The 25,972-nt window shown below is 38.7% G+C and overlaps 1 protein-coding gene across 6 annotated transcripts in view; it reads right to left on the bottom strand.

Moving 5' to 3' along the window:
- Ubr5 (ubiquitin protein ligase E3 component n-recognin 5) overlaps positions 1–25,972 on the bottom strand; it is a 118,416-nt gene that overhangs the window by 73,682 nt on the left and 18,762 nt on the right. For 4 of the 6 annotated variants that reach the window (XM_090339163.1, XM_090339164.1, XM_090339166.1 and 1 more), the window contains exons 2-9: positions 11,490–11,534; positions 10,791–10,872; positions 10,059–10,135; positions 7,070–7,189; positions 5,863–6,052; positions 4,630–4,789; positions 4,096–4,245; positions 1,555–1,766 (exon numbers count right to left, since the gene is read on the bottom strand). In XM_090339163.1, coding sequence (XP_090195289.1) covers positions 1,555–1,766; positions 4,096–4,245; positions 4,630–4,789; positions 5,863–6,052; positions 7,070–7,189; positions 10,059–10,135; positions 10,791–10,872; positions 11,490–11,534 — 1,036 coding nt within the window. The remainder of the gene's footprint in view (positions 1–1,554; positions 1,767–4,095; positions 4,246–4,629; positions 4,790–5,862; positions 6,053–7,069; positions 7,190–10,058; positions 10,136–10,790; positions 10,873–11,489; positions 11,535–25,972) is intronic. The other 2 variants (XM_090339165.1, XM_090339168.1) reach the window with 1 other exon arrangement.

Raw genomic sequence — 25,972 nt, forward strand, 5'->3', positions numbered from 1 at the left:
AATAAAAAATAAAAAAGTTGAAGTTCTCTCATAAAAGTAAGAGAACACAGTTTGGTAAAAGTTTGGCTGTTACCAAAGAAAACCACCAGAAAGAATAAATCCTTTACTTCCCTAGGGGCTGATTAAAATTCATGTCTTCTATTGTAAAAACTTTCATGCAAAAACTTTCACATAAAGAATGAAAAAAACTTCAAGACTCACAATAGCTATGGAAACAAATTTGGAAACTTAACAGTTTTCCCCAACTTGAGCTGAGGTTCAAAGAAAAAAAATTCAGAATCTCTATATCTGCTGGATGGTAACCTCAAAGTTTTCATCATACTTTATAATATTTCCTACTCAGCTGTCTGTGGAAATAAGAATCAACAGGTACACTTCTAAATCAGTAAAAATATATTTCTTCCTATGATAGCATTTGGAGATGCATTATCAACTACCTAAAGACACTAAGACAAACACATCATAGCTTTAACCTCCATTTCATTTGCAGCAGTAATGATCCCCGCCCTCTCCACACCCCCCCCCCCCCCCCCCCCGGTCAGTTGTGGGGCTTGATCTCTGGGCCTGGGCGCTGTCCCTGAGCTGAGTGCTCAAAGCTCTTGAGCCACAGCACCATTTCCAGTTTCTGGCGGTTAACTGGAGATAAGAGACTCTCGGACTTTTTGGTGCCCAGGCTGGTTTTGGACCAGGATCCTCAAATCTCAGCCTCCTGAGTACCTAGGATTACAGGAATGAGCCATCACACCCAGCAGTAATGACTTTTTTAAGGTTCAAATGATCAAATCCTAGGTTCTTTCTGAAATTGACTCATTGCACTATTTCTTCCCCCCCCCCTCCCCAGTCCTAGGGGATTGAGCACAGGGCCTGAGCACTATCCTTGGGTTTTCTCAAGGCTAGAGCCCTACCACTTGAGCCATAGCACCAATTCTGGCTTTCTTCTATGCATTTGGTACCAAGGAATCAAACCTGGATCTTCATACATGCTAGGCTAACTCCCACTAGGCCCAACTCCCGCTTCTCATTGCACTATTTCTCTAGATGCTGAGCACAACTCCCTCAGTTTATCGCTATTCTGCCTATTCTATGTCCCATAGGTTGGGACAAAAGGTTTGTCCCAACTCACTGTCTAATAAATATTACAGTTAAACAACCAAGGAAAAAAAGATTATTGATCTTTTCCTGACCCACATGTTACACAAACTGACCATACACTTGCCTTGCAGTAACAGCAACAAAAATGTTAATAATCTGACATTTCAAAATTGGCAAAAGAAATAAATGGGAAATGAGTTACTAGAGAATAGAATGAATAATTACTATCCCAATTTCTGAACTACTTCATTGTGTGAGAATACCAGCACTGAATGTAACTGAAATACCTCATGCAACATCAATAAAGATGCTTATCTTTTAAAAACAAAATAAAAATCACTTTGTCTGCTTTTTCTTTCAATTAGTCTAAGAAAGTGTTAAATAAGCTTTAACTTTTTCAAGTAAGGACAAAAGGAACATTCTATTTAAATGGAAAAGACAATATACATATTTTTTAAATACCTTATCAGGCCACCACTGTAAATCTTCTCCTAGAGATACTGGACTTTGAACTGGTGTATTCTTCTTATCCAAGTTTGGCTCTCCTTCCTTGCTGGTAGAGCCCCTCTCATTATCAAATGAGGCTCCATCAAGCCACCTTCGCTCACGTAAACGTAAAACGGATTCACGTTCACGCAACAGCTCAGAGTCTCTCTCTAAGGGAAGAAGGAGAACTGGTATGCAATTGGGTCACACCAGTGGGATAAAAGTAAGCCACTCTCTAGTAAAGACCCTTCAGGATGAAACTATCAGCAGTTTATCTACTAACAAAAATTTATATAAATGTATAATCTAATAATGCTGACATGCAACATTCAAAACATTAACCCTTTTCAAATGAATGGATGAAAATTATAAGCTAATAATTTTATAAACTATACAAGAGTTTGCTCCATTATTTTAATTGTATTTTTGACACAAAGGTGATTTTAAGTTTCATTTGGGTTTTTAATTCAGACTCTAAAATGCTTAGTTTCATTTGAAAATACACTATATAAAATGCTTCGTTTATGATTTTAAAATGTGTATAAATTAAAATTTTAACACATTAGCTATAAGCAAACCAAAAAGTATTTCAGTAAGTTTTCTTTTTAATGCAGACACAGAACATCTTTAATAGGTTAAAGCAGAAATACACTAACAAGTTTTTAATAATCTGGTAATTTTACAGGTGGGATTTTTTTTTTTGGGGGGGGGGGGGGTGAGACGGTCCTGGGGCTTGAATTCAGGGACTGGGCACTGTCCTTGGGATTTCTCAAGGATAGCGCTCTACCAATTGAGCCACAATACCATTTCTGGTAGAGCCACAACACCATTTCTGGCTTTTTGTGTATGTGGCACCACAAGGAATTGGACACAGGGTTTCGTGCATGCTAGGCAAGCACTAGGCCAAACTCCTAGTCCCTATGGACAGGATTTTTTCTGGATTAATCTTGCATTTAAAAAATTTGATGAAGCTGAGCACTGATGGGTCATGCCTATAATCCTAAATAATTTCTCAGGAGACTGAGATCTGAAGATCATGTGTCAAAGCCAGCCCAGGCTTGAGTCCATGAGACTCATCTCCAATTAACCACCAAAAAGCCAGAAACAGTTGTAGCTCATTGAAGTAGTACAGTGGTTAACTTTAAGCAACAAAATCTTGGGAAGAGCTCCTAAACCAAGCTCTGAGTTCAAGCCCCAGGACCCACGAATCAAATGACTGACCAGGCACACGCATGCATGCGCATGCGCATGCGCATGCTCATCAACATCACTCTCCAAGATTGTGACTTGTTTCTATGGCTCAACAAAAAGTAATATTTAGAAAGAGAAAATTTGAAAAAGGAGGTATTTATGAATCACTTACGTCCAACATTAAATAACTGAAAATTCAGTACTTATAATTAAGGCTGCCAAGTATACTTTTTTTTTAATTTTTAAAGTTACTATTTAATTAAGTGCAGAAGATCACCCCATAGATCTGTTATTTTAAAAGTAGTATTTTAAGGGTTAGGTATCTGTGTCAAAGTCTTAATATAGTATGCAATTTTTCCAATTTGTTAATGATTGGGTAAATATAGTTCATTTTTCTTTTGCTGGTCATCAGGCTTCAACTAAGGACCTAGCCACTGTCCCTGGGCCTCTTTGTGCTCAAGGTTAGCACTCTACCACTTGAGCCACAGCATCATTTCTAGCTCTTTTCTGTTTATGTGGTGCTGAGGAATCAAACCCAGGGCTTCATGCAAGTACTCTACCACTAAGCCAGATTCCCAGCCCCAATGCAGTTTACTTTTGTCTACTAAGTTTTAAATTTAATTCTAGAAAGTAAAAATATTGACTGTGAGTTATACACTAAAACTTACACCAATATAGAGAAGGCTGACTTAATGGTTTCAAAATCTTTCTATCCTCTACTCTGTACTGCACTAAGATTTCAATTTTTTTTTTTTTTTTTTTTTTTTGGCCAGTCCTGGGCTTGGGCTCAGGGACTGAGCCCTGTCCCTGGATTTTCTCAAGGCTAGAGCTCTACCACTTGAGCCATAGCACCACTTCTGGCTTTTTGCTATGTTTGTGGTACCGAGGAATCGAACCTGAGTCTTTGTGTATGCTAGGCAAGTACCCTACCACTAGGCCAAACTCCCGGCCCCAAGATTTCAAATTTTTACAAATAACACTTTAATAAACATTTATATCTATCTAACCAGGATTTAAAATAATAAACATAAAACCATTCGATTATTTTAATCAAAGACTTGTTTTCTGAATGCTGCATGTCCTTGGAAATAAATTCTGCTTTTAGTTCAGAATCCATCTTCTTAATTTATAGTTAGGTAACTCTTATTATCCATTCTACAATATAAGACCACCTCTTAAATATTTAGCTTTTCAAAAAATAAAAACAAGAAGCTTCAAAGTCAAAGCACTACAAAACACTTAAAAGATTGTCTAGTTTAATATACAAGTACAGTGAGGCCATCACTATCCTTCAACAGTAAAATAAATAAATAAATACAAAATTACCTCGAGATGAGCCTAGCCTGGAAAGTGATGAACGACGAAAAGAAGGGTAACCAAAATAGCTAATGTCCTCAGAAAACATGGCATCTGCATCAATAATGACACTTGGATGAGCAGAATGAATATCAGCATCGAGAAGAGACATAAGATCTTCTACAAGCAAAAATAAGTAAAGGTTATAACATCTATAAATCAGATTTAAAAAGATTTCTAAAATGAAGAAACATCAAAACAAACAACACATGCTATCTAAGCAAAAACAGAAACTAGAAAATAACATTTCATTAACACAGACTTTAAAGATCAGCAAATACCTAACTGCTACATGCTCAAGTTATTATCACAGAAAACAAGATTTACTTTTTAAAATATAATATCTGTAACACAAAGATGATAAAGTCAAAATCTAAATGCAATCCAGTTGCTACCTACTTACAAAATGCAACATTCCAGGATCACCTGTCAGCTACAGATAAACACTGCATTCCTCAAACAAGGAATCAAGGAATGAGAAAATGTAACATAACAGGGACCAACCTCCAGGTAAGTAAGATTCACTGGCTGTATCATCTCCATCATCTCCATCTTCATCATCCCGGCTAAGCAAATTATTTACAGCAAGGTTTACATCAAGATTCGTTCGCTGTAATTCTCGAATAATAACACTTCTGGATTTGCCTTGTAAGACAACTTGGGCCTGCAAGAAAAAAGTAGGAAAGTGGAGGCCTGGCTTAGAGGGTAAAGCACACACCATGGGCAAAAGTTCAATGACTTGAGATCAAGCCCCAAGAACTACCAAAAAAAAAAAAAAAAAAAAGGAACAGAAATAGAGATAGACACTATAACTGAGCCTGTGTCACAGGTGGCTCACACCTATAATCCTAGTTACTCAGAAGCTTGTATCTGAGAATCATGAAAAAACTGGGAGGCTCTTAACTAAATTACCAAAATGCCAGTAGTGGAGTTGTGTGTGGCTGAAAATGAAAGGGTCTTAGCTTTGAGCAAAGAAAGGTAAGGGAAAGCATCCAGACCCTGAGTTCAAACCAGAGTATAAGCACACACAAAAGAAACCCAAATTGCCACATGCTGGTAGCTCATGCCTTTATTCAGTTACTCATGTGGCTAAAATCTGAGGATCACAGTTAGAAGCCAGCCCAAACAGGAAAGACCATGAGATTCTCTCCAATTAACTACCAGAAAACCAGAAGTGGCACAGTGGCTCAAAGTGGTAGAGCACTAGCCTTGAGCAAGAACTCAGGTACAACACTAAGGCCCCAAGTTCAAGCCCCATGACCAACAAATCAATCAACCAATCCATCAAAACACAGTGGCATAATTTTTTAAATTCTTTATCAGAATCAGCTTTCTAGGCTGGGAACGTGACTTAGTGGTAGAGTGATTGCCCAGCATGCATGAAGCCCTGGATTTGATTCCTTAGTACAGAAAAGGTTGGAACAGCACTGTGGCTCAAGGGGAAGAACCTTGAGCACAGAGAGATTCAGAGATAGAACCCAGGCTCTGAGTTCAAGATCCAGGACTGCAAAAAAAAAAAGAGGAGGAGGAGGAAGAAGAAAGAAGGAGGAGAAAGGGGGGAGGAGAAGGGGGGGAGGAGATAGTAATACAAGAAAAAAAGAAATGCTTCCACACATAATGAGTCATGCCGTGTGGAAACTTTACCTCAATCAGTGAAGTTTCAAGTTGTCGTAGAGTCTTGACTTAATATTAAAATAGTATATTAAAATAATATTAAAATTAAAATAAGTGCCATACCTGTGAGATCAGCTCCTCTGGAATGACAGATGCTGGAATCACTGGCTGAGGCTGACTGCCTAAAAGTCCAGACCCTCTATCACGCCCGGTTCGAATGACTCGAGTCTGCCGCCGGGAATCTCGAGCTCCAGCTGATGACCTCCCAGAGGACCCTCCTCCACTTCCACCAACTCCAGAACTCCAGCGACTTCTAAATATTCGGGAAATGTATAAAATTAGCCTTTTAAACCATTCTTGAAAATGGTCACTTAAAAGTCTTTATTCTTCTCAGTTATGATTCATTATTTGTTCAAATGATGTTTTCTGTAGTAGTAACAGAAAGGCTCTGCACTCTTAGCCTTTTCTCTGAAAGCTAGCACTCTACCACTTCAAGCGTATCTCCTTCACTTCTGGCTTTTTTTTACAGTTAATCAGAGATAACGTCTCACAGACTTTTCTATGTAAATTGGCTTCAAATCATAATCCTTAGATCTTAGCTTCCTGTGTAGCTAGAATTAGAGGTAAGGTACTCATGTCTGTCTCAAAAAATTATGGATTTTCATGCAACTTATGGGTAACAAGTATGGGAAATTAAGGAAAGGGATGATATTGTCCAAAAAGCATTGTACACATTGTATAGAATTGTAACCCCTTTGTACAATTCCTTAAGAGTACCCCCCCTCCAATTCATTAGCCAACTATATTATAACAATTTATTCAAGTTAAAAAAGATCTTGGTGCCTAGCATGCCCAAGACCCAGGTTTGATTCCTCGGTGCCACATATATAGAAAAGCTGGAAGTGGAGGTATGGCTCAACTGGTAGAGCATTAGCCTTGAGGAAAGCCCAAGGACAGTGCTCAGGCCCTGAGTTCAGTCCCCAGGACTGACAAGACAAAGAAAGGGTGGAGGTGGGGGAAGAGAGGGGAGAGAGTGGAGGGGGAGGGGAAGAGTAAAGGGAGAGGAAGAGGAGGAAAGAAGGGAGGGGAGGAAAGAAGGGAGGGGAAGGAAAAAGGAAAAGGAAGAAAGGAAGGAAGGAAGGAAGGAAGGCAGGCAGGCAGGCAGGCAGGAAGGCAGGAAGGCAGGCAGGCAGGCAGGCAGGAAGGCAGGTAGGCAGGTAGGCAGGTAGGCAGGTAGGCAGGTAGGCAGGTAGGCAGGTAGGCAGGTAGGCAAGCAGGCACTGAAGATGAATACAGAACAGTGGGTGCCTTCATCTGTACACAAACTTACCCCAAGGTGTTGCCTGCTAGCCTGCCCAGTGTTTCAGACCCTGAGAGAAACCACGGGGAGTCACTTGTTCTACCAGGCCTCGAAGTCCTCCCTGCTCCTGAGTTGCAGTTCAACTTTGACCTAGGGAAGATCCAAGAGAAAGAATAATCACAGAACAGTTCTAAGCTGCTGAGAATCAAATCTACAATTCCGGACCTTGCTACTCTAGAATACACTCATCAACTTTGTAGCCTTTAAAACATTCTTTCAGCATTCTTCTACTTCAAACTATGTTAGCATTTCAACTATAAATGAATAGTAAACTGTTCTTTAGATTTTAAAATTAATCATTTTTTCCTTAGAAGCAATCAAGTCAAACTTTTTGCATGCAACCTAATACCTTTCTTCTTCTTCTTCTATTGGTGGGTTGTGGTACTTGAACTTTGGGCCTGGGTGCTATCCCTCTACTCTTCAGCTAAGGCAAGTGCTATACCACTTGAGCCACAGCACCACTTCTGGTTTTCTGGTGGTTAATTTGACTTTCATGCCCAGGCTGGTTGGTACTGAATTTCAATCCTCAGATCTCAGCCTCCTGAGTAGCTAAGATTACAGGAATGAGCCACCAGAGTGCAGCACCTAGTAACCTTTTTACATTATATTTATATATAATATACATATATAATGTATATATGATATACATGATAAAAATTTTAAAGACCAAAATGTGGTTTAAAAAATACAAACATGGGCCGGGAGTTTGGCCTAGTGGTTAAAGTGCTTGCCTAGCATGCATGAAGACCCGGGTTCGATTCCTTGGTACCACATACATAGAAAAAAGCCGGAAGTGGTGCTGAGGCTCAAGTGGTAGAGCTCTAGCCTTGAGAAAGTCCAAGGACAGTGCTCAGGCCCTGAGCTCAAGCCCAGGACTGGCAAAAAAAAAAAAAAAAATACAAACAGGGGCCAGGAGTTTGGCCTAGTGGTAGAGTGCTTGCCTAGCATATGCCCGAAGACCTGGGCTCCATTCCTCAGTACCACATACATACAAGTTGGCAGTGGCGCTGTGGTTCAAGTGGTAGAGCTGTAGCCTTGAGGAAATCCCAAGGACAGTGCTCAGTCCTTAAGTTTAGTCCCCAGGACGGGCAAAACAACAGCAACAACAAAAATTATGCTTCCAAAGTGAGTTATTCAATTTGGAAATAATAAAAGGAAAGAATGTGGGAAATCATTTCAGTCAGCTGGTACATGCTGGCATTTCTAGCTACTTGGGAAGCTAATGTTCAAAGGATCGCTAAAACCCATGTGGTTCAAGACCCGGCTGAACAACATAGGAAGACTCTCATCTTTAAAAAAAAATTTTTTTTCCTAGATGCTCAAAATGTACCTCAGTGGTAGAATACCTGCCTAGCATGCATGAAGTCACAGTTTGATCCCTTATTACTATACTAATAGAAAAAAGCCAGGAGTGGCACTGTGGTTCAAGAAGCTCAGAGACAGGCACTGAGTTCAAGCTCAAAAAAAATCTATACAAAATAAACCTTATTTAAAAACAAAATATGTAAAATCATTCTTTTGATAGCATATTCCAGTCAAGTGAAAATTAATTCTTTTAATTTTAAAGTTAACCTTTTGTCTATAAATCATTGCTTGATTAATAATTAAAATGCAAACTAACCATTACACTGTTATTTAAACCTCCAACTGTTATGTATTTTTTTTTTTTAATTGAGTGTGACCAAGAGAAAAACTTGGCTTTTCTTTTTTCTTTTTAACCAGTCCTGGGGCTTGAACTCAGGGTCTGGGCACTGTCCTTGGGCACTTTTTGCTCAAGGCTAGCACTCTGTCACTTGAGCCACAGTACCACTTCTGGCTTTTTCTGTGTATGTGGTTCCAGGGAAGCAAACCCAGGAATTCGTGCATGCTAGCTAGGTGAGCAAGTTACCACTAGGCCATGCTCCCAGCACCTTATTTAATACTTTTATGAAAATATGCACACATTTACATGGATAAACAAAGACCATAAATCAAACAATGAACTAATCTGAAGAGGGGGAAGAGGGAAGTGAATCATTTTGAAAATAAGTTCTGATAAAAAAGTGAATAATTTTGTAATGTAATGTAAGTATATTTGAAAGAAGCATTTTAAAAAACAAAGTAATAGGTCTGTCTAGTGGCAGAGTGTTTGTCTAACATGCACAAAGCCCTGGGTTCAATTCCTCAGTACTGCATGCACAAAAAAAGCCAGAAGTGGTGCTGTGACTCAAGTGATAAGAGCACTTAACCTAGAGAAAGATCAAGGATAGTACCCAGGCACTGAGTTCAAGCCCTAGAAGTACCGCCCCCCACCCCACACACACTTAAATCTCAATGAAAGCTTCTGATCAATGGAGGAATGGATGAATAGGGAGGGAAACAGACTTCTGTAAGTACTAACCAGAGGGGATTGGTCTAACAAAGAGGATGAAGGCAGTCCAACACAGTTAAAATTGGTGATTGCAACTATATAAAACTGTAACAATAAAACCTGTTGAGCAGGGTGCAGTAGCTTACACCTGTAATCCTAGCTACTCAGGAGGCTCTCCAAGGAGCAAGGTTCAAAGCCTGCCTGAGGACAAAAGGACTTGAGACTCTTATCTCCAACTAACCTCTAGAAAACAGAGGTGGGGCTTGGCTCAAGGGTAGGGAAGTAGCCTTGAGCTGAAGAGCTCAGGGACAGTGCCCAGGCTAAGTTTAAACCCATAAAATAAATAAATACATATACACACACGCGCACAGACACACACACACACGTGCACACACACGCACACACACACATGCACACTTGTTTTGGGAAGAGAGACAAAGCGACAGGGCGATAGAGGGTGTTAAATTGATTGGAACATATTGTAAATGCATGTTGAAAGGTAACAATAAAATAAATCACTCCCTGCACAATTAATGTAAGCTAATAAACATGAAATGAAATATAGTTACATATAAATAAAAAACAAGCACACAAAAAACAATGTCTTACCCATCATTATTATCAGGTTTTCCCAATTCCAATCTATCTGGCTGTACTGAAAAACCAATTCTGCAAACTCTACCATCCTAAAAGCAAATAAATATGCATTAAAATCTGAACGTACAAAACAAGCATAGGCTTCACCCATCTATTGTGAACTGAGAAGACAACAAAATGTGTCAAATCTGACTTTGGGAATTAGTATATACATATATTGCCAAGAAAAAGAAAATTCAAAGCATCTCAATTTCACAGAATCCAGGGTAAAGAAACAATTGGACTTCAGTATCCTCTCCATCTATTATTCATTACTTTCAAGCCCAAGTAAATCATTTAAGCCAATCTAGGCCAAAGAATTTGAATAAAAAGGAAAGGGAAATAGGTGATTTTGGAAGGAACTCTTCTAAAGTACCTCCTGTTTTCTTTAGTTAAAAGACATAAGCTGAGTGTTGGTGGCTCATGCCTGTAATCCCAGCTACTTAGGAGGCTGAGATCTGAGAATTGTAGTTTGAAGCAGCTGGAGCAGGCTAAACAATTTCTAAAATCTCCAACTCAAAAACCAGAAATGGTGTTGTGACTCAACTGGTAGCTCACCAGTCTTGAGCACAAAGAAGCTCAGGACAGTGCCCAGGCCAAGTTCAAGCCTCATGACTCATGATCAACAATCAATCAATCAGTAGAAGAAATGCACATTTGTACTTTAACTGGTTTTTATTTCTTTACTCTGAATAAGTACCTTACCTCAAGAAGAAAAGCAGCATGATTTGGTCCCACCACACACTGTTTAATAGTAGCCTGCTCCAATACATTCAAAGGGGGATGGCTGCAGAACAACAACAACAAAATATGTAAGTAAAATCGTTTTGGTGTATGCTGGTGCTGGGGCTTATGCTGTCTCTGAACTCTTATGCCCTAAGCTCTACTCCCACCTTTTAGGTGGTTATTTGGAGATAAAGAGTCTCTCAAACTTTCCTGAGCAATCTAGCTCTAAACCACAAACCTCAAATTTCAACCTCCTAAAAAGTTAGGATTGTATACATGAGCTACAAGCAGCACCCAACTAAAATTACTTCTTAAATGGTAAACACATTTTAGGAGCTTCTTAAATACCACTAGCAAAAGAAAAAAGTTGGTAAAATCTATTTTTTTAATCTACATGTTTTAAAGCAATAATTAAAAATAATTGTATCCCCATAATCACTACAGCTCCATGGTATGCTAGATGGTATAAAAACCAGTATGATTGGAAACTAGAATTCAAATTGGTTTTCGATAAAATTCCTTTGTTGTCAGAATAAAGCTATCATAAATTAAGAATATAATTCAGTGAATAATTTACATTTACCTACCGTGCACAAAGGCCTGGGTTCAATCAACAGGACTGAAAAGTCTATATTTAAGCTGTCTTATTTTTTTAAAAAAATATCTTAATATTCTTACCTGTTTAAATTATATTTGTTCAGTTTCTCTGAAACTTCTCGTAACCTTAAAAAAAATTAATAAAACACATGTTCAAATCTTTTGTAAGCAAATTGTTTCCTAACAAGCACTGTAACTGTAACATTTGGGTGATTTCCAATATTAGCATATAAAAACCATTGCTATGGCAAGTTTTTTTTTATATTGTTTTGCTTTTGTTCCAAAAAGATCACAAGCAGACTTTCACTTCTTTTTTTAACCACTGGCAACTTCATTAACAATAATTGTGTTAGTCCCACTATGTATTTAAAGAAATTAATAGTCTAGAGTTTTTGCAAGTCAGTACAGTTGGTACTTGAATCAATGCCCAATCAATGGATAGATTAAAAACAAACCCACTATCTATGTCAAAACAAATTCTTGAATATCTATGGATATCATACAATAAAAATCTTGAAACAGAGCTCTTAAGAATTTATTATAATGGGGAAAAATTCCAAAAGCCTAATCAATCACAGCCTCAACAAGTGTCTTAGGTCACAAAACTGAATAGTCTCACTGCCCCTTAGTAAAAATTAAGGCTAATAGCCCCATTTCTAGGAATATCAAACGTGGTTGGAAAAATCTCAAAGGACCATGTAACAAAGACATATTAATACATATTAGTGGTTATGATTTTGCTGTTTCCTTCAAGAAATTAACATAAAGTACTGTGATAGTCAGCTAAATTAAACCTAAGGAAGTAATTCAAACATTTTTTGAGTGTATATGTGTGTGCTGGCCCTGGCTAGAATTCAGAGCCTGGGCATCATCCCTGGTCTGTTTTTTTGCTCAAAACTGGCACTCTATTTATTAGTAGAGCCACAGCTCCACTTTCAGCTTTTCTGGTAGTTAATTGAAATCTCATACTGGGCTGGCTTCAAATCACAATTCTCAGATCTCAGCCTCCTGAGTAGCTAGGATTATAGGTATGAACCCCAGGTATAAAGCCACATTCTTTCTTTTTTTTTTTTTTTTTGGATCAGTTGTGGGCCTTGAACTCTGGGCCTGGGTGTTGTCCCTGAGCTCTTTCAGCTCAAGGCTATGGCCCTAACCTTTGAGCCACAGCACCACTTCCGGTTTCCTGGTGGTTAATTGGAGATAAGAGTCTCACAGACTTTAGACTTTAGTGCCTAGGCTGGCTTTGAACTTTGTCAGATTTCAGCCTCCTGAGCAGCTAGGATTGCAGATGTGAGTCACACCCTTTAAAGTTTAATTTTCCCAACAAGTCACTTAAAAATCCACCTGATATTTCCAAACCTCTTCAGAAATAATGCTTCTATAATCAGAATTTTAGAATACAGTTGGGGATGGGTGAGCATGAACTTTGCTCTCTTCTTTTTCTTTGTTGGGTCATGGAGCTTGAACTCTGGGCCTGGGCGCTGTCCCTGAACTCTTCAACTCAAGGCTACAGCCCTATCCCTTGAGCCACAGCCCTACTTCCCAAACTTTGCTTTAAAAAATGGCAAAATAGAAAGATGCCCCCAAATCATACACCCTTGGTAAATAATTATTTATTTCAAGAGGCTCTAAATATGAATCAATTTTAATTTATCCTGTAAGCTCTATCCTCTATTCAACTCTGTTCAAGTTTGCTTGCAAACTTGAATTTTAGGGCTGGGAATTTGGCCTAGTGGTAGAATGCTTGCCTAGCATGCATGAAGACCCGGGTTCGATTCCTCGGTACCACATACATAGAAAAGTCCAAGGACAGTGCTCATACCCAGAGCCCAGGACTGGCAAAAAAAGGAGAAAAAAAAAAAAAAAAACTTGAATTTTAACTGCCTGACACTAACCTGCATTGAATGACTACAAGAACTTTCAAATTATGGTCTAATGTCTGTTAAGTACAGATATTCACTGGTAACTTTATCCTACCAAAGAACATCTGATCATGTCTTATTTATAGTACATAATACAATAATGCAATTTTATTTTTGTAATCCCGTGTTACTTTCATTAACAAAACATGTTTTATTTGTCCTGATGGGTTGGGGTTTTCTACCAAATTCTAGTTTGCTTCTTTACAAAGTACACTTCTATATTTCAAGTCAAGATTAAACGTAACAGGAATGCACTGTGGAACATCAGCTTGTAGGAGAAAGCAGACTAAAATCAAAGACAAAATGGCGCCTATTCAAAGACTAACAGTAACCTTGAGGCAGAAAACACCTTCTTTACTGAACCCACATTTATTATGAGTAATTTGCAAAACTTTTCACCAAAATGCACAGTGCAGAGAAAGGATAAAGGTTTTAGGGTTTAATCCCCAAAAGCCACAGTAGTGACAAAGTAGATCACTCACTAGAATACAACTAACCCCATTGCCCAACTCCCCCCTCCAATCCCCCCTTCCCAATAATGGGGCTTGAACTTCCTGATCATAGGGCTTGAACAATCAAGACTACTGCCCTATCCCTGGGGCTACAGCAACACTTCCCATTTTCTAATCGTTAATTAAAGATAAGAGTCTCAGGGCCGGGAGTTTGGCCTAGTGGTTAAAGTGCTTGCCTAGCATGCATGAAGACCGGGGTTCGATTCCTCGGTACCACATACATAGAAAAAAGCCGGAAGTGGTGCTGAGGCTCAAGTGGTAGAGCTCTAGCCTTGAGAAAGTCCAAGGACAGTGCTCAGGCCCTGAGCTCAAGCCCAGGACTGGCAAAAAAAAAAAAAAAAATAAATAAATAAATAAATAAAATAAAGATAAGAGTCTCCCAGAATTTAGTGCTGGGGCTGGCTTTGAACTGGGATTCTCAGAATTCCGCCTCCTGAGTAGCTAGGATTACAGGTGTGAAACACCGCACCTGGCTTCCCATTCATTTTTTTACTAGTCCAAAGCTATCTCTAGAGTTTTCACAAAATAACAGGTTGGGAATGTGTACAGATTTGTGGAATGTTTTGTTTTTGTTTTTTTACAAAACTGAGTAATAATGAAGCAATTAAATTCTTATTCCTGGACTCCAAATATCATTTCAGTTGATTATTATTTACAAAATTATAAATAAGTTTGGAAGATATTAAAATGCTAGCAAATAAGAACTCAAGAACAAAAATGGTTCTTACTAACTAGTCAAATAATTTTCTAATCCCCCCCCCCAAAAAAAAACCATACTGCCTTGAATCACATCTGAAAAGTATACCAGGGTTTTCTTCCAGCTAATCTACTCCAGAGCTACATTCTCATCAGTGTAAATTTTCTCTGGCCCTTCACAGTCCCAAAATTCTTTTTTTTCTTTTTTTTTATTGTAATTAATAAAAGGGTTACATGATATTTGCCAGATAGAAGGTGCATTAATTCACATACATTGATACCCTTTCACATGTCTTGGAGTCCCAAAATTCTTATAAATGTACGATATGCAAATGGATCCATGGAGAATGGAAATGTGTATGTGTGTGAAATATTTATACAGAATTAGAACTTACAGTTATTACTATCAGATCATTACTTCCACTTTATATTCTAGTCATTTGTATTTCTGTCTACACATCAAAATTTAGTAAAATAATTTCTCAATGAATTCTGAATAAATCTTTTACTCATGCATTATTCTACTATAAGAGCATATCCACAGATATTCAAGATTGTATTCAATATCACCAATCTACAATGTCAAACCTGCCATGAACACAGATTTCTCAAGTTTTTGAAGAACTTGAAATATCTGCCTAAAAGCTCAAATATACCATCAGTTGTTTTCATTAGTGACTGTCCTTAAAAATAAAACTTAAGCACCTAAGACTGACAATTTGTCATTAACTCTTTCAAATAAAGTTTCCATGAACCAGCAACTAAAAAACTTTCTTCTAGACAACTAGGGATCTTTTTATTGTGTCACACTGAGTGTTAAAATGACCTACTCACAGGCAGACTTACACTGACAATTTTTACAGCTTTATTGAGCATTTTTTTTGTTTGGGGGGAGGGTCAGTCATGGGGCTTGAACTCTGAGCCTAGGCGCTGTCTCTGAGCTCTTCAGCTCAAGGATAACACTCTACCACTTGAGCCACAGCACCAATTCCAGTTTTCTGGTGGTTAGCTGGAGACAAGAGGCTGGCTTTGAACCACAATCCTCAGATCCCAACCTCCTGAGTAGCTAGGATTCCAGGTGTGAGCTTTATTATGGGGCTTGAACTCAGGCCCTAGGCACTGTTCCTCAGCTGCTTTTGCTCAAGGCTAGCACTCTACCACTTGAGCCACAGTGCCACTTCTGGCTTTTTCCATTTATATGATACTTAGGAATCCAACCAGGGCTTCATGCATGCTAAGCAAGCATTCTACCACTAAGCCACATTCCCAGTCCCCAACAACTTCTTTAAAACCATAACACAAAGGTCAAAGTCACTAAAAAGTTGGCCTTCAATACTGCAGTGTGAACATAGCTCTAACCTCAGAACCCCTGTAATAGTCTCATGGACCTCCTGGATCTGCAGACCACACTGCTGTGCTTTCTGATGAACAGTGCCATTACAATATTCAGTACTAGATCTAAACTGAGGAAATACTATTGTTTTTCTTACTACAACAGCCAAAAAATACTAACCAAAATAAGGTCATTGTATATTTTTAATGTGCTTTTCAAATTACTCTGTCATACACCAAAATTTTAAAAAATGTTTCTTAAAGGTTGGCTGCAATGTAGAATCTGAAAACCTATGAATGAATTTTTTCAAACCAGGTGCTGGTGGCTCATACCTCTAATCCTACCTACTCAAGAGGCTGAGATCTAAGATCACAGTTCAAACCAGGCTCCACAGACAAATCAGATTCATGTCCAATAAACCAGGAAAAAAGAAGTGCCAGGAGTAGAGGTGTGGCTCGAGCGATGAGAGCGCCAGCCTTGTGCCAAAAAGCCAAGCAAGAATTTGAGGTCCTGAGTTCAATCCCCAGTACTAACACCCCCTAAAAAATGTTTAAAAATTTATACAAGTTATATTAACAACTAATGCCTTTCAACAGAAGTGGGGCAAGCTGCAGGAACACACAAACCTCTGCAAGATGTATGGACTTACATGGATCAGACAGACCACCAGCCTAGGAAAAGGAAGTACTTATGACCCTGAGTTTAAGTTTAAACGCATCCAAAAAGAAAGGAAAAAAGGGGAAAAGGGAACAGAGAAAAAAAAAGAGAGGGGAAGGAAGGAAGGAAGGAAGGAAGGAAGGAAGGAAGGAAGGAAGGACGGACGGACCAAGGAGTTAAACAGAAGACACAAATTGCCAGCTTACAGATATACTAGAACCATATGGTATTTCCAAAATTTTTTTAACATTTTTGGTCAACATTCAAAATTGGGTATTTCATAAATAATTTTCAGACTTCTAGCGCCTCTTAAAAACTAGTATCTAGCAACTAAACATATATCCTAGTGATGACTCTTAGATGCTTCTGGTTTAGGGACAGTTAATGTAGGATTACTCCTCCACTCACTGAAAAAGTGTTTCCATACTGACGAGTAATCAAATCAGTCCTGTAATTAGATTTCAGCATATACATCCCTCTCTCTCTCTCTCTTCCCACCCCCCTCCTTCTTTTTTGTTTTTGGCTTATTTTGTTTTTGGTTTTGTTTTATGATTTATTTCATATTGTCATTGTATCTGACTCTGGTACCTGGCATACTTGTTTATTTAAATAGGGAAGGGGGAAAACAAGATGATTGGGAGGGGTGGGAGGAAGGACACCAGGAGAAAAACATTGGAAGGGGTATCAATGTTCAAGAAGTAATGTATCCACTACCTGACAAATGTAACTTGAACTCTTTACATCACTGACAATAAAATACAATTAAAAAAAAAAAAAGACAGTCTTTGCTCAGTCACCAGCTTAATCACATTTTTGTTTCCTTTAGCTTGACAATGTCCAAATTAGCAATAGAAATTCTTCCTATTTGTTGCTTAATCAAAGAAAGCGTGCTTAATAGTAACAAACATCTGACTTTAACTACAAGTCACATAAAGTATGGCTTTTGTACAGAAAAAAATTAATCAGGGCCGGGAGTTTGGCCTAGTGGTTAAAGTGCTTGCCTAGCATGCACGAAGACCCGGGTTCAATTCCTTGGTACCACATACATAGAAAAAAGCCGGAAGTGGTGCTGAGGCTCAAGGGGTAGAGCTCTAGCCTTGAGAAAGTCCAAGGACATGCTCAGGCCCTGAGCTCAAGGCCAGGACTGGCAAAAAAAAAAGAAAAAAAAAAAAGAAAAAAATTAATCAGCCTCTTAAATTGTTCTGTACTACATACATACAGAGGACTTCTACTTACTTAAATACTTATAAAGATAGCAGGAAATAACTTACATTGAGTCTTTGCTTTACCCTAAATGATACTGGAATTTACCTTCAAAGATGGATTGGATTTAAGGCTGGGAAAGGTGGCTCACACCGGTAATTCTGCTTGGGAGGCTGATGATGGAGGTGCAAAGCCAGCCAAGACACTAAAATCAGTGAAACTCTTACCTATAATTAACCACCAGGAAAACCAGAAGTGGCACTGTAGCTCAAGAAGTAGGGCGGTAGCCTGGAGCTGAAGAGCTCAAGGGCAGCACACAGGCCCAGAGTTCAAGTCCATGACTGACCCCCAAAAAACCCGCTAAGTTCTAAATAAATATTATAAATTTAAAAAGTGATAAGTTCTAAATCTGAACCTTTTAACCTATTCCCCCAAAATAGCTTTTGATTGAAACTTCAAAAGATTTGTTAAAATAAAATGGCAAAATCTGAAAATGGAAGAAAAACATGGGAAGGGGAAACAAATGTTCAAGAAGTAATGTACTCACTACCTTCCGCAGTAACCCCTCTATACATCACCTGACAATAAAATAAAATTTAAAAATAGAATAAAATGGAAAATCCAAATTCTAAGAAAAATCTGCTATGAAAAAGAAAAGTTGTTATGCCTACAAATAATTCATCCCCCAACCTGTAAATTCCTATTAATATATAACATCATGAATGAGATTTTTCATAATAAAAGTGAAAGACAAAATCCCAAACTACTATGCCATTTACAAAATACATCTCTTAGAAAAAAGAAAAAGCCATTTTCCTTTGAAGCAAAATCAGCCATGTTGTTTTCATTCAAAACAGGAAATGCAAAATACACATGCCAAATGGACAAGAAAGTTTGGTAGGAAAAGATAAAAGGCACGGTCTTTTATGCATAATTCTTGTTAACTTCCTTAAGCCTTCCTGTCTCATCTAGCTTCATTTTAACAGGAAAACTATATATGCATGCATGAATCTAACTGTGCTAACTGGGTAAGATGTCTTTAGAGCTCTCAACACCCACACAAAAGGGTAACACCAGCCAAAATTTCAAGAGAAACATTTGGCATTTCTTCACCTTTATGCCAAATCTACACTGTGAATACCTTTAACTTCATTCACATCAAATATCTGCCAAAGGCAGATAATGTATTCAAATCATTATAAACCCACTTTCAGCTCTACAAACAAAATGCTTCATGAGATAACTGCACAAACACTTCAATCTTTTGATAGAGAACTATACACAAATAAAATAGCTGTAATGAAATCTATTTTTCTATAAAAGGTTATCTACCTAACACAGACCTTGATGTCACTAGATTCTGAAGAGTTTCTCTGACTAAGACTTATTGCACTTAACAAAGATGAGAATTGCAGCTGATCTGCCATATAGGTCCAAAGGTGCTATCTCCACCCCAACCCCAGGAACGACACCTACATTCTAGTGAGGGGTATTATAGTCAACTAAAAGTGCACAAGTGTCAAACAAAACAATGGGTCCCTCCCTACTGCCATCTGGCTCAGTCCACCTCCTTGGAGTTTACGTTTCTCAGTTAAATGGAAACAGAACTGCCAGTATGCACTTTCCATCCTTCTCTGGCCTATACAACAAAGATAAATTTTGTGGGCTGGGTGTAGATGGTTCTTAGGAGGTTGAAATCTGAGAATCATAATTCAAGTCAATCTGGGCAGGAAATGTCTGTGAAACTCATCTCCAATTAACCACCAAAAAACCCAGAAGTGGAACTGTGGCTTAAGCGGCCGAGTGTTATCCTTCAGGAAAAAAAAGATAAGGACCAGCACCTAGGACTTGAGTTGAAGTCTCAGGGCCAAGCACCTCCTCCTCCCAAAAAGGTAACTTTGTAATATACCTTGGAAAGAACCAAGCACTTAAATACAGGATAAATCACAGCCATTATCAATACTCTTGAACTATATTTTTCATCCTTGGATAGCATGCTACACATACTTCAACCTTCAGAATCTGCCAAGTCTGACAGCCCAACTAAATAAAGCCCAATCTGAATCCTGTGATCTGGTAAGAATCCAGAAGATCCAGAGAATAACTGTTAAGTCTGGGAATTCTTTGGAAATAGAAATCTGTAAATATAGCCAAGCTCAGAGGCTCACACCTGTAAATCCTAGCTACTCAGGAGGCTGAGATCTGAGGATCAAGGTTCAAAGCCAACCCAGGCACAAAAGAACCTGAGACTCCAATTAACCTCTAGAAAACGGAAGTAGGGCTGAGGCTCAAGGATAAGACAGTAGCCTTGAGCTGAAGAACTCAAGGACAGCACCCAGGCCCAGAGTTCAAGCCCCCCTCCCCCCCAAAAATCTGTAAATGTACTGAAACTCTTAGTTCTTGTGTATGAATTTGTCTCACAGAGATTTTCTTTTTGTCCTTACAATGTACCTCTTAATCGCATTTTCAGTAAACAGCCTATTCTCCAAAGATCCCTATCCTGTCACAATTCCTTAACTAAATTGTCCTAGCAAACTAACTCTCATTCATATATATATACATATGTATTTTTATTGTTGTTGTTGTTGTTGTTATGGGACTTGAACTCTGGGGCCTGGGTGCTATCCCTGAGCTTTTCAGCTGCGGCCCTCAAGCGACAGTGCCTCAAGCGACAGTGCCATTTCCAGTTTTCTAGTAGTTAATTGGAGATAAGAATCCCACAGACTAGTACCTGGGCTGGCTTTGAACCACAATGAGCAGATCTCAGCCTCCTGAGTAGCTAGGATTACAGGTGTGAGCCACTGCACCCAGCTTAATAAGTTTTTAGTTGTGGTGTTGTTTTTTGTTTTGTTTTGTTCTGCCAGTCCTGGGGCTTGAACTCAGGGCTTGAGCACTGTTCTTAGGCTTTCCCAAGGGTAGAGATCTACCACTTCTGACATTTTTCTATGTATGTAGTACTGAGGAATAGAATCCAGGTCTTTGGGCATGCTAGGCAAGCACCCTACCACTAGGCCAAACTCCCAGGCTCTCCCTTTTTTTAAAAAAACAAAAACAAAACATATCTGTTCCCCAGCCTGTCCTAACAACTACACCTCCATGGCTTTCTGCATAACCAGCTACTAGGAAACTTTAACTCAGTCTAGGATTAATTAGGCTGTGGTCTGAACTCAATTATACCCAGAACCTCCTTCCTCCACAGCACTTCTTCAACTGTTATTATTTGTCCAATGAAATATTTGTCTCCTTCACTGCCCAACAAACTCTGTGTTTTGTTAACGTATAAACCCTGCTGCACACTGTCCAAAAGAAATGTATTCATTACCTGACTTATGTAACTGTAATCCCTCTGTATATCACCTCTATAACAATAAAATCAAAAATTTTAAAATTTTGTCATATAGCTAATGCATCATAACTATAAACTGGTTAAGGAAGAAATGGATATTCATGTCTTAGCCCTAATCCCTACACTGGCCGCAAAATAGTTAAGTTTCAGGGGTTTTTTTTCTTTTTATATTCACTTTTAAAAGAACTTTAAATGCTCAGCTCCTGACTACTATTTTGAGACTATGAGGTGGGGGGGGGGGAGAATACTGGGGTTTTAATTCTGGAGCCACAGCTCCAGCCCGTTCTGCTCTAGTATTTTATAAATAAGATCACAATTTAGTTATTTATTTTTTGCCATTCCTAGGGCTTGAACTCAAGGCCTAAGCTCTGTCCTTGGGCTTTCTCAAGACTAGAGCTCTACCATTTGAACCACAGCACCACTTCTGGCTTTTTCTGTATATGAGGTATCAAGGACTCAAATCCAGGGCTTTTTGTGTGCTAGGCAGGCACTCTTCCACAAGGCCACACTCCCAGCCACAAGGTCACATTTTTTGCCTGAGCAAGCCTGGATTGTGATCCTATTTACATTTCTCACCTGTATAGTTGAGGTGACAAGCGCTCAGAGTCACATCTAGCCCCAGTCCTGGGGCTTAAACTCAGGATCTGGACACTGTTGTTGGGCCTTCTCAAGGCTAGCACTCTACCACCTGAACAACAGCACCACTTCTTTTTTTTCTGTGCATATGGTACCAAGGAATCGAACCCAAGGTTTCATTCATGCTAGGTAAGCACTCTACCACTAGGCCACACTCCCAGTCCCTAATTTTCTTTTATTGAGTGAGATGAAGTCTCCGAAGTAGTTTAGATTACAGGAATGAGCCACCATGACCAGCTCTTATGAGGAACTTTTTTTTACACTCTTTTAATAACAAGCCCGAGAAAGAATTGAACAGACAGGAAGATCACGCAATCCTTTATAAATTGTGAGATATTCTCCTAGTCTGCTCTTCCTGTCCTGTAGTTTAATCTGGGTTAATACTGAGAGAAATATGAAAAATAAGAAGGTAGAAGCAAAGGGAAGAGGAAACACACAGATGAAATCTTATTTACGTGCAACCAGCGTACATATATGTTGTCAACTGACAACATGCTTTAAGGGCAAACTACCCAAAGTCTACTTGTTAGACAGCTTTATTGGTAAATAATGTAATAAAATACTTTAACAGCCAATGCTGAGCCAAACTAAGTATAATACAAAATATACATATTAAATTCTGTTCATTTGTTTTGCCCAATCATTAGCATTTGTAACCTTGCATCCAGATATCTAAGCAGCCCAGAAAGTTTCCATTTCTACCCAAAATGATTATCATGGTTAACAAAACTGTTTTAGGAAAAAATGAGTAACATGTTTTAAAAGTAATGAAAAAAATTCCATAATTCTACTCCATCATAAAAGCTTTGAACGTTTAAAAGGCATATTCAGATGCCCCATACAAACCTACTAAATCATTGGAGGGAGGGAGGGAAACCAATGATTTGTATCTTGGCTGAATATTAGTACATATATGAAATATCTCCAGAAGGAAGCATCTTATTAATAAAGTTATCAGAAAGGAAAGTTGAAAGAACAGAGAAGAAAGACTTCACAGCAATTTAATTTATAAATTTTAAACCACAAGAACATAGTAAGAACCTAAAATTTATTCTTAAGAATTTTTTTAGCCGGGCACCAGTGGCTCATGCCTGTAATCCTAGCTACGCAGTAGGCTAAGATCTGAGGATCATGGTTCAAAGCCAGTCCAGGCAGGAAAGTCCCCATGAAACTCTTGTCTTCAAAAAAATACTCAAAAAAGCTGAAAGTGGTGCCATAGCTCAAGTGGTAGAGCACTTGAGCACAAAGATGCTGAGGAACAGCACCCTGGCCTCAAGTTCAAGCCCCAACACACACACACACACACACACACACACACACACACACACACACACACACACACACACACACACACACACACACACACACACACACACACACACACACACACACACACACACAAATAAAGACTGGGAAGGTGGGTTAGTGGTAGTGTTCTTGCCTAGCATGCATGAAGCCCTGAGTTCAATTCCTCTGAACTACATAAATAGAAAAGGCTGAAGCTGCACCATAGCTGAAGTGGTAGAGAGAAAAAGAAGCTCATGGACAGTGCTCAGGCTCTGAGTTCAAGCCCTAGAATTGGCAATAATAATCAATAATGATGATGATTATTATTTAACACCATGGTAACTATCAAAATCCTAGTAATTTCCACTTCTGCAAATTCAAATATTTAAAACTACTCGGGCCAGGAGCATAGCCTAGGGATAAAGTGCTTGCCTAGCATGCTCGAAGCCCTGGGTTCTATTCCTCAGTACCACATACACAGAAAAATCTGGAAGTGGAGCTGTGGCTCAAGTGGCAGCCCTAGCCTTGAGCAAAAAGTATCCAAGGACAGTGCCCAGGCCTTGCAAAAACAAAACAAAACAAAAACAACAACAGAAACAAACTTCTCTACCCAAGTTACTACCAAATACTGTAGGTACAAAAAGTATTTTAATAGGCTATTACAGTCTAGTGAGAAATGTCTCTTCTGACCTACTCCAGATGTCTCAACAATTCTATTCAACTCTGCAACTGATCATTTATTGCTTTGAGATGTTAAGTCTGACTAAGTGTGGTAGCTCACATCTGTAATCCTAGCTACTCAGAAGGCTAAAAAGCCAAGGCTCCTGGAAAGTCCCTGAGACTCTTATCTCAAAAAAAAAAAGCCACAAGGGGGGCTAGCAAAGGTGGAAGAGAACCAGCCTTGGGCATAAAAGCTCAGGCGAGTGCCCTAGGACCAGCATACACACAAAAGCATAAAATAAATGAAATGTTATGCCTGAATTCCAATTCTATCTTTTACATTTCAGTCTTATTTTCCAAAGTATACAGTAAGATCCTCAATTATAAAATAAGGCCTATCACAAAACTTTTGACAGTTGGGTATTCTAAATAGTAAATCTTACATGGACTGACTAATGGTGCTATATATTATGCAAAAACAGAGAGGAACTGTTCATAATCTTTCTCATCTAAATACATAAAAATAGAAATAGTTCAGCATCACTATGATTAATAATGGGAAAGGAGAGGAGGGGTACCAATATAACAAAGATCAGTGTGCATGCAAACTATAAGGTCTTTTAATAATCACACAATGGTTACTACAATTCCATTAAATAAACTGCAAAACTCCAAGAAAAATGACACATCACTAACACCACTTTCAAAACTTACCACAAATAATATCAAATATACTCCCTCCTTTCAGGCAAGGCTATGTAATAAAGCCTATTTCTAATAAACTATTTTTGTTTTTAGCAGTGCTATCAGGATCAAATCTATAGAGTCTATGCATGCTTCTTTCTTTTCTGCCAACTAGATACCTCGTGCCCTATTTCTAATAAACAGATGCCTTCTTCATTTCAATCAAAATGGCAAGTTACACATTTGTTTCAACAATAACATTCCCACCTCACCTTTTGAAAACTTACTGTATTTCTTCTGAATATCACCACATACCCCAAATCAACAGCTAGCACACAAGTAGGCAGCCAAATGATTTTAAAAACATAGAGGACCAGGAGTTTGGCCTAGTGGTTAAAGTGCTTGCCTAGCATGCATAAAGACCCGGGTTCGATTCCTCGGTACCACATACTTAGAAAAAAGCCAGAAGTGGTACTGAGGCTCAAGTGGTAGAGCTCTAGCCTTGAGAAAGTCCAAGGACAGTGCTCAGGCCCTGAGCTCAAGCCCAGGACTGGCAAAAAACAAAAAACAAAAAAAAAAAAAACCTAACATAGAAACAGTAATGCCTAGTCAGTTCAGGTCAGGACAGATATATCTAAGAAAACACAAAAAAAAGTCAGTCCTAAAACTGACTAATCAAAAAGGATGATGAAATCAAATTGTTTTTATCTAAAGAAAATATCATTTCATAGATAAATACATCAAAAGAGTGAGGACAAAGTAAAAAAATCTAATCACTAGTCTGCATTTCAACTTAAGTCTCAGAGCACATGTTTACATTTCCTAAATGATGCATTTGGATCAACCACCTAACTATAGGAATAATACCAGTGATGATAAAAACAACAACAAAAAGGAAAGACGCTGATCTCCCTTGTAATTATTGTCTATGTGCTTTTTAGGGCTTCTGTAATGCTAAACTGTTGAACTGTCAAGTTCAATATTTCTGTCTAGAAATTCTAGGCTCATTAATAATTACACCTTAGTAAAATGTCTAGTGCCATAAATGTCAAGCCTTCACACATTTCCATTTTCACATGGCATCAGTCTTTTCATGGCCCCCAAATCTTTACTGTTGTTAGTTTATCATCTTTCTTAATGGTGACTTAGAAAGTCTTTGGCACTATTGTCATCAAGATGTACATTATAATTACTCTTCTCTGTAATTTGGGCTTGGGACTTGCTTCTCAAAAGGAGCATGAAGCAAGAATGATGTCACATGATTCTGAAGGCAAGCCAGTCAACCTCTTTCTTGGGCCTTTGAAACTCGGAGTTGTCACATAAAAAGTGCTTTGGGGCCAGGAGTTTGGCCTAGTGGTAGAGTGTTTGCCTAGGATGCACAAAGACCCGGGGTTCAATTCCTCTATAACACATACATAGAAAAAAAAAAGCCAGAAGTGGTGCTGTGGCTCAAGTGATAGAGCTCTAGCCTTGAGAAAGCCCCAGGACAGTGCTCAGGCCCTGAACCCAAGCCCAGGATTGGCCAAAAAAAAAAAAAGTCTAGGTGCTTTGATGCCTCCAGTCCCAAAAGACCACACAAACATACAAAAGTGCCTGAGGAACCTCAGTAATTCCAAATACTAGTATTC

The sequence above is a fragment of the Megascapheus bottae genome, chromosome 9 (assembly GCF_031878675.1).
Source record: "Megascapheus bottae isolate mThoBot1 chromosome 9, mThoBot2.hap1, whole genome shotgun sequence".
Classification (NCBI taxonomy): Eukaryota; Metazoa; Chordata; class Mammalia; order Rodentia; family Geomyidae; genus Megascapheus; species Megascapheus bottae.